Below are 9,781 nucleotides of genomic sequence, written 5' to 3'. Positions count from 1 at the left end.
TTGAAATTATTTAGGAAGCGGGTTGCATGCCGTAACAGAATTGAATGGTATTAAAATGAAAAGAAGGAATACAGACAGATTAAGATATGATCAAATGATGATATGGCAGGATCAGCTTGCGTGCCACATCAGATTTAATATATTATAATTATTTGTGATTGATTGAGTTATCCTCAGTATTGTAATATGAGACTTGAGACTTTGTTATTCTTGCTCTTTAGTAGTTGTCACAATTTTTTGTCTTCTCTTACCTTGATTGCTTACCAATCTTATCCAGTTCCTATCTGTCTCTAAAACATCCTTTTTCGATCCCTTCTCATGCTAAATTAGACTATATCTTCTTAAAATTTTGTATTAATTGAGTCATTATCCTTTCTACCACCATTTATTTTTGTTTTATTGCGTAAACGAACTCATTTTTTTTTAGTTAAAGGTTTTTTAAAATACTTTTTTTTTATATATAACATTACATGCGAGTACACCACATTGCATAGTTTTTCTCTTTTTCCTTTTCATTTCTTCTCATTTTTTTTTTCGAATGAATGTTTCCAGTAGTTGGACAATTTTTTTTTTTGTTATGTTTTATTTCTCCTTTTTTAAAAAAAGAAAAAGAGTTGCTCTTGTAAGTGTTCTCTTTAGGATTTTTTTTTAAATACTGAGTTTTGCTTTATTACCAAAAACGAAACACCAAAAGTTTTTTTGTGGATAAGAAAGAACATAAAACAACTACGAGTAGTTTGAAAAGCGAAACGTTTTGTTTTTTTCCTAAGTCTCATTAATTATCTAATAAATAAATCAATTAATTTGACTGTTAAAATTTTCAAAAACCCATAACTGAAAGACAAGCAAGTTGGTTGGTTGTCTGCAGTTAAAAAAGAAATTTGTAACTCTCAGTTTCAGAATCAAAAAGAGAAAAGTACATATATCCACGTTGTGCCCTAACTTCAAAGCCTGTCTTTGGGTCCCACACCACAAACACATCCTCTGCTTCTGCTACAGAACATTTATTCCTCCAAAAAAATTTAAGTCAAAATACCAAAACTAACCCTTTCCGTTATTCTTGTCCTCATCAGCTTCCTCAACCTTTGAACTTTTCCTTGTCCAGGTCCCCTCCCCTCCCCCCCAACCCCCCCCCCCCCAAAAAAAAAAACCTCTATTTTTTTCCCTCTGAGTCATATTCTTGAAAGCGTGCTCACAAGTTTCTTGTTTTGCTATACATATTATTGTTGTTGGCCATTGTTTTCTTGATTTTGTTTTGCCTTTTTTTTTTCTGGTGGGGACTTGGGGGTTATAACAAGGAACAGGGAAAGAACAAAACTTTGCTCTGATATTTATCAAGATTCAGTTTTAGGTACATGTCAAATTAACACAAGCTGTCTTTTGTTTTGTTTGTTGTTTTATGTTTCATTGTTGGTTTCGGTTGTTTGTTTTGTGATGGCATATACCTGGAAATTGTCAATTTGATATACAATTTGTGAATTTTCCTTTTCATTTTAATTATGAGCTTGCATTTGTAGCCTCTTTATCATGCAATATGTTGTGGTTAATTAATTAAGAATGTTGTTTCAATTTCAAATTTTTTCTTGAATCCCTTTTTGGGAAATTTTCTCTACTGCTGAATTATTTCATTTCTTCTGTTTCCTCTTGATTGATTGCTGCTGGATTCTAATTCTTTTGGTAATCTTTCTGGCCTTTGTGTTAATTATATCTCTGTCTCTGCCTGTGGATGGGGTTTTATAATTATTTTTAAAATTTCATAAGACTTTTAAAGATTTGAATACTGTGATAAATTTGTCAGTTGTTCAAGTATGGAACATTGGTTTCATTAAAGTTTCTTTATTTGATGATCTAGCAGTGTGTTTCAACATGAACAGAAACTGAGACTATAGATCTCTCTGTTGTCATACTCGAGTTTTCAGTTATTGTATATTTTTCAAGTCTAAGAGAAATCTGCTCTGAAATTGTCACCTTTTGCTTTTATTACTTGTGAACTGCAGTAGGACATTGAATTTATTTGCCTCAATTATAGTGTGCTTCTGGTTTTGATTGCTTATTTGCATTTTCCCTCAAATCTTTTTTTTGAAGCAAGCTTCTATATTTGTTAAACGGTTTTCAAAATTTTTCCCTTTCTCAACTTATAAGAAATCAACAGTCTTTTCTCCGGAATCGATTTGATACCCTCTATTCTTCTGCAAGATGCTTTGAAATGGGGAAGAAAGGAAGTTGGTTTTCAGCAGTGAGAAAGGCTCTTGGTTCGGGTAACAAAAAGAAAGACAAGGTAAATTCAACGCTATCTTATTTCCCCTTTTGGTATCTCATGGTATCTCCTATTCTATATTATCAAGTAACTGTGCAATGCTATTTGTACCAGAAAAAACACAAATCTGAAAAATGGTCCGGAAAGCAACATAGCGGCGAATTGGATTCTTCGAATGCAGAAACTGCATTAGTGAGTCCTGCACCCCCTCCTCCTGTAGAGCAGACGAAATTGATGGAAGCCGAGAATGAGCAGAACAAGCATGCCTATTCGGTAGCTATTGCCACTGCTGTTGCTGCAGAAGCAGCAGTTGCGGCTGCTCATGCCGCTGCTGTGGTCGTTCGGCTAACAGCTGCAGCCTGTAACTCGGGTAAATCAAAGGAAGAGATTGCAGCTATAAGAATACAAACAGCTTTTCGAGGATACTTGGTAGGATTGCCTAATTTCTGATTGTAGTTTAAACTTGGTTCCATTGATACATAACAACTGAAGGTTTCCTCCTTCCCTTCCCTTGTGTGGATTAATTTCATTACGTATTTTCCTTGCTCTTTTAAAATTGTTGTTTATCTTGTATATAGACTTACCACGAGGGTTGAATAATGTGCTTTTAGTAGGTGATTAGCTTTAGTGTAGTCCAGAAATATCTAAGATGCTTCGTATAGAGTCCATCTCAAGTTTGTATTGAAGAATTGTATGCTGGTTTCTCAAGTTTTTCATTTGCTTTGGTTTTCCTATTTTACAACAGGCTAGGAGAGCATTGAGGGCTTTGAGAGGATTAGTTAGGTTGAAGACAATGATTCAAGGGCAATCTGTCAAGCGACAAGCCACGTCCACCTTAAGGTGCATGCAGACGCTAGCTCGTGTTCAATCTCAGGTTCGTGCCAGAAGAATTAGGATGTCAGAGGATAACCAGGCTCTCCAGAGACAACTCCAACAGAAGCATGAGAAAGAGCAGGAGAAGCTGAAAGCATATTCTGTAAGTACCTTTATTATGTATGCATTCCATGTTTTGCATTCCCATATGTTGTATGCCAATTTGTTTCGAAGGTATCCTTGAGTTCCACATCATGTTTCAGCATCATCAGCTTCAAAGTTTGAGACCGGCTTTGTGTTATCCCCTTCTTTATACTCCCTCTGTTTTAATTTATGTGTCTTACTTTCCTTTTTTAATCTGTTTCAAAAAGAATGACTCTTTCTATATTTAGTAATTCTTTAACTCCAACATTCCGCATTGCATAATTAAGACCAGTGTTATCAAAGGCGAAAAGCGCAAAAACGCTCTAAGGTCCGTTGGGGCTTTACGCGCAAATAAAGCGTGAGCTTTAATGAAAAAAAGCGCAACGGGAGAAAAAGTAAAAATATGCATGTAGTCAAGGACTAATCATTATAAGCATGAATAACATATATATAGACAAAGAAATTGAAAAAAAAATCACGATAAAGTGAAATATCAATTGTTTAAGGTCGCCTTTTCAAGATTACACTCATTGGCAAGGAAAAGTATCTCTTAGAGCTTTGATGCGACACAAAAGCGCCCACAAAGCGAGGCGAAGCGCTCGACGTGTTTTGAGCCTTGCTTCAGGGCTTAAGCGCGCCTTTGATAACACTAATTAAGACCACAAGATCCAACGGCACTTTAGTACATTACACACACCTTTAGTTTAAGACCACAAGATTCCAAAGTCTTGCTTACTTTGTCAAACTGAAACACATAAAATGAGACGGAGGGAGTATTTTCTTTTTCCTTACACTTGGAGGCGGTTTTTATCTTATTTTCCCTGCAAAGAAATGTGTGCTCTTTGGTCATGGTTTCTTCCCTTTGGTGAATATTGCATTTTACAGCAGTCCGGGGATGATTGGAATGACAGCACACGATCAAAGGAAGAAGTTGAAGCAACCCTCCACAGCAAGCAGGAGGCTGCCATGAGAAGGGAAAGGGCTTTGGCTTATGCATACACGCATCAGGTATATTCTTTTGTCATGCTGAATCGCCACATACTTATTGCATAATCTTTATCATAAGACCAAAGGTTGGTTTGGAACTAGGAAAGATAGCTGCAAAGAGCTGCTTATCTCATTTGTAGCTTTATTCCTGTAAAATTCTCCAGGTCCTTGATATTTCATTTCGTCGAAGTAAAGTAGTTGAACTATGTTCTGGTACTGGTGGTCTTGTTTAATGAGATTATGTATCTAACTTGGAACGTAGTTTTAGAATCTATTATTTTCTTACATGTGATATCAAAGGGTAGTGTCAAAGTTGCAAGTATTTTCCTTTTGGTTTTGTCCTGACATCGTTATGTCAAATTATAGATACAGATGTTTCCAACTTGTTTGGGGTAAAATGTTCATTCATTTGATTTTTTATGGATGAGGAAAACCATCTAATTTGTAAGGTTTTAAACTCCAAAACTAGTCAACAAGAAAATTCATGTTTTACTTCAAGTAATACCATGCAACACTCGTGTTTGTTGTTTTCCTTTTGTAGAGTTTCTTTGTAGTTATCCCTTGTTACATGATGTAAATTATTGAAGAACGTAATATGGAATTGTAAACTCTTACAACAGCCAACACGGAGGAATCCTTCAAAATCTACAGATCAAACATTCATGGACCCAAATAATCCCCACTGGGGCTGGAGTTGGTTGGAGCGATGGATGGCTGCGCGGCCATGGGAAGATAAATGTGCAACCGATAAAGAAGTTAACAGTGACCAAGTCGATAGCCCAGCAAGCCATCCCGCTGCTGTGGCTGCTATCATTCATCGTGATTTCCACCTTGACAATAGGTCTTCTCCGACTGCTCATAAGCAAAGCCGCCCTCCTTGCCGCCAATCGCCATCAACACCCCGATCAAAGACAGGAAGAATAAGGCCAGCAAGCCCCAGGGGAAGTAATGTTGATGATGACTCTAGAAGCATGGCGAGTGCACAGTCAGAACGCTGCAGGAGGCATAGTATTGCTGGTTCATCAATTAGAGACGATGAAAGCTTGGCAAGCTCGCAAGCTGTTCCAAGTTACATGACAGCAACAGAATCAGCACGAGCCAGGTCCCGCTTACCAAGTCCTTTGGGTTTCGAAAAGAATGGGACACCAGAGAAGGGAGCAGTTAATTCTGCAAAGAAGCGATTATCTTTCTCGGCATCCCCTGGCGGCGGGCCAAGGAGACATTCTGGTCCACCAAAGGTAGAGATATAAAGTATCTAAAAAATACAAGTATCCTAGTGCTGCTGGAGAAGTTAAAGGAAGTACTTCAGCTAGCAGCGGAATCAAGAAGTTAGACTGTTTATTTGACTTGTCATTTTAAAAACTATTCTCATGGGAGTGCATATTGAATAAGGTGAGCTGCAACTACATAGGAATGGAAGAGAAAATGGAAAATCCGAGCATCGTTGATAATTTTGAGTCTTTTTCCATCTCCATCACCAACATGTTTCTAACCTTATGCATTTAGTACATTCAAACTTTGTGTGCTAGAGATTAAATGTAGTGTCATTTTCTTTATAGTGATGTTGTGGGGGTGTGGCTCTTCTTTTGTGTTTCTTTTCTCTCTGCTTTGAGTGCAACTTTAGATGTTGATAATTTCCAGCCATTCTGGTGTTATTACATTGTAATTTTGAATCATCAGTGTGTGATTCTACCTTGATTATGTTAATATACTAAATTCTTCTGCTGATTTGTTTTTTCTGCTGTACTTTTGCTCTGCGCCTTGAGTAATTAAGTTGGTTTAGCGATATATTCACAGGTTATACTCAATTTGTCACATGGTGCAACTTTAATGCATTGTTTGGTACATTTGATCTCTATTAAACTTGTAAAATCAAGGTATTTTAAGACTCTTAAACACTTTGAGGTTTAACCTGAAAATCTCAGTATTCTCTCTCTACTACCATGGATCCACAATCCTATGAATCCCAATCCTCAATACCACCAAAACCCCCAGACATTGAGCATGGCAAAACTATTCCAAACGAATTAATGACCAAATCTCCTTCAAGGACATGTTAATTGCTTCTGACCCAATGGTTTTCGCCCCAAACCTAGGACAGCCCGGCATGGACGTGACAAAGATCTCCACAGAAGAGGAAACATCAATGCACTCATCAAACTCTAGTGCACGAGGCATCAAACAGATTCCTCTAACGGAAGAAGACAGGCAGCGTATTTATGAGTCATGGAAATGCTCAATTATCGTTAAATTGGTAGGAAAGCGTATGTTACACCAATATTTAAAAAAGAAGATTCAGGAACTTTGACATCCAACAGAGGATCTTTCCCTAATAGATCTTGGGGAAAACTACTACATTATCAAATTCAAAAAGAAGGAAAATATGAAGAAAGCAATTAACCAAGGTCCATGGTTCATTAATGGCCATTTCCTATGTATTTCAAAATGGAAGCCAAATTTTGTGGCTATAAAAGAGAAACTAACCACCTCAGTAGTATGGATTAGGCTGCCCCATCTACCAACAAAATTTTACGATACAAAAATTCTGGAAAAAATCGGAAATGCAATTGGACGTTTATTAAAAATTGATGTTTGTACATCAACCACTCTAAGGGGACGTTATGCAAAAATTTGTGTGGAAATTCCATTAGAAATCCCAGTCCAACCTTTTCTCTATATTGGCCTTCATAAACAATACATTTACTATGAAGGAGAAAACTTTTTATGCAAAAAATGTGAAAGATTTGGTCACATGATGGGAAATTATAGCTATGTCCTAAAATCCCCAGAAAATACAACTTCATCCAAAGATCAAGTCGTTACAGCAAAAGAAAACTCAGAGGAAGAATGAAAAACTATCTTTTTTAGCAAAAGAAGAAAACAAGGTCCAAGAAATCCTCGTCAAATTCTCACAAATCCAACCAACTATTCCAAAAGCCCAGGTATCTCTGTAAATCTCTTCAATGCTAATATAGATAAATTCTTAAATACACAATTATTACAATACAAATCTAAGGAATCCTCTAATTATCAACAATCAAGTAAGAACCCGGACACAACAAACACAGACCAAAATACCTTGGCTATGGAAAACCATTTTTCCCTCCTGGAAAGAGAGCAAATGGTTTTAGAAGATACTATTGATATTTTAATTAACAACAAATTAAAAAATATTAATCTAAGTGCTTGTGAACACTTGTCTCCTCAAAATAAGGATTTAGCCATGCTGGATAATAACGTGGCAACAAACATTATTAACGAAAATAAGATAAAAAGGCAAAATGATACCCAAATGAACGATAATAACCCTCCTACTAATGATAACCCTACTAACCCTATTAAGAGACTAACCCACAAATCCGATAATAATTCTCCTTTGGACAAAAAAAATGAACAAAATCGTTCCTTTAGATATGAAAACATACCCCCTCCTGGGCATGCAAGCCAAGTGGCAACTCATACTAATCAAAATGGACAAATGTCCTACGCCCTCGAGGAAGAAATGGATACTATATCCATGGAGGATACTCGTATAAGACAAGGCATTGGGCAACCAAAGGTCATGCAATCATCACCTACCATTACCCTACCCCCCAATCAATCTTCTTCTGCCAATAGCCCCAATCCCATGCCTACTACCACTTCCTTAAACTCTCAATCCACCATTAAAGATGCCAAGACTTCCTTCAACCCTAATTAAGGAAGTCTCAATGCCAAGACTTTCTTCAAACCTAAGAAGAAATAACAGACTCATCCAAATTCTACGACAATACAGAACACAATCCATGGAGAACCTACCACTCTTTCCCCCACTCGAGAACCCACAAATTGTGTATGCTCAACCTCCACAAGCACAAGATTACCAACCTGCCTCATGGATGTAACTAGGTCTAACGGGCCGTGCAATCTCCTTCAATGTCTAGATCAATGGACAAGAAGCGATTGTGATACTCCACAACACTCAGTACCTAACTCAGCTAGTAACAGAGGGAATGGGGCTTTCCATGAACAACTACCTAAATCAAATGTGGTTAAACAACATTATCCAACAACTAATGCCCTCCTTAAACCCTCAAATGGTCCATACAATGATGAATCAATGGAACATGCCATCACAGTTCAACCCAATTCACCCACAAACTACTCCACTAGACATGTCCTTCTTTCCAACAGAAATGTACACCCACCTAAACCCCATATTCCTACCATGGGAGATCAACCCAGTACCCCAAGAACAACCACACCCCCCATGCAACAAGAAGCTCCACCTCCATAGGATCAAGAAAACCAAATACCAGGACCAGTAGAAGCAGCAATGGAGGAGGAGGAAGAACCCATCAACCTAATCTTAGAGCGAGTCCTAGAGTTCTCAAGTCTAGACGGGATAAAGATATTTCTCTTCAGGGAGATGCAAGAGAAGATGCATGTGCTCAGTTGCCCACTGGCACTCTTCAAGTGCTCGATGGATATCAGACCGCCTCAGGATCCAACAGTGGGCAACAGAGCCATGATCCTAGTGTCATCACTAAGAAGGAATCATGTGTTTCCAGGAGGGATCAGGGAGAACGGGGAACCATCAAACTCAACCATTAATCAAGCCATGAATTGCCTAACCAACATTATTATATGGAATATAAGGGAAGGAAACAATGACAATTTCAGAAGAAATTTCAGGAAAATGGTTGATACTCATAGACCTTGTTTGGTAACTCTTCTTGAAACAAGAATGGGGAATCATGCAGAATTGCTCAATGATTTTGGCTTTACGGAATTGATAGAGGTTCCAGCGGAGGGTCAATCAGGAGGTATGGTCATGATGTGGAACCATGAAGTAGTTAGTGTCTACAATGCAGTTCGTAGAAACCAGGAGATCCATGCAACAATAGAGGTACTACCTATTCGTAAAAAGTGGCTCTTTTCTTCAATTTATGCTAGTACTAATATCCATAACAAAAACTTGATGTGGGATAACCTAGTACATATTAGTAAGACATACAAAGGACCTTGGATAGTTGGAGGTGACTTCAATGATATCTTAGCTTCAAATGAAAAATTTGGGGGAAACCTATCAAAAATAGTAGAGCTAATTTTATTTGGTCTAAGCTAAATACTTGTAACTTAATAGATTTGGGGTTCAAAGGGTGTAAGTATACTTGGTCCAATCTTAGACATAGGAACAAGGGTCTCATCATGGAACGTTTAGATAAATTTTTAGGAAATAAAGACTGGATTGATTTGTTCCCAAATAGTTCTATAATTCACCTACCCAAAACCCACTCGGACCATAATCCTTTATTAATTGAATTAATCCCTAAAAATAGGTTACACCATAATGCACTTTTTAGATTAGAAACCTTCTGGTGCAAGCATCCAGAGTTTCAAACAATTGTCGAAAACAACTGGCTAAGGAATGACTACTTGAAAGGCAGTCAAAACTTTATAGACAAGATTAAGCCTTGAAAGAATAATACTTTTGGTAACATAACGGGGAAAAAAGGAAGCTACTGGCTAGGCTTCAAGGGATTCAAAATTCTAATAGTTACACTACTAGTATTTTTCTTCAATAATTAGAACAAGACT

The 9,781-nt window shown here is 37.4% G+C and overlaps 1 protein-coding gene across 4 annotated transcripts; it reads left to right on the top strand.

Annotated features, from left to right (window-relative positions):
- The first annotated feature begins 1,043 nt into the window (after positions 1-1,043).
- Positions 1,044-5,929, top strand: LOC104215442 (protein IQ-DOMAIN 3-like). Of its 4 annotated transcripts, none has more exons than XM_009765268.2 (6): positions 1,044-1,351; positions 2,197-2,278; positions 2,372-2,449; positions 3,003-3,233; positions 4,100-4,222; positions 4,822-5,929. In XM_009765268.2, exons 2-6 carry the CDS (start codon positions 2,207-2,209, stop codon positions 5,449-5,451), a joined length of 1,134 nt encoding a protein of 377 aa, XP_009763570.2. In that variant the 5' UTR covers positions 1,044-1,351; positions 2,197-2,206; the 3' UTR covers positions 5,452-5,929. The 4 variants fall into 4 exon arrangements, with proteins under 4 accessions (XP_009763570.2, XP_009763567.2, XP_009763560.2 ...); XM_009765265.2 differs by having other exon boundaries at positions 2,372-2,686; positions 4,103-4,222; XM_009765258.2 differs by having other exon boundaries at positions 2,372-2,686.
- Positions 5,930-9,781: the final 3,852 nt, after the last annotated feature.

The sequence above is a fragment of the Nicotiana sylvestris genome, chromosome 5 (genome assembly GCF_000393655.2).
Source record: "Nicotiana sylvestris chromosome 5, ASM39365v2, whole genome shotgun sequence".
NCBI classification, from domain to species: domain Eukaryota; kingdom Viridiplantae; phylum Streptophyta; class Magnoliopsida; order Solanales; family Solanaceae; genus Nicotiana; species Nicotiana sylvestris.
Note: the sequence above shows the minus strand (reverse complement) of the source record. Positions and strands in the feature narration are given on the sequence as shown.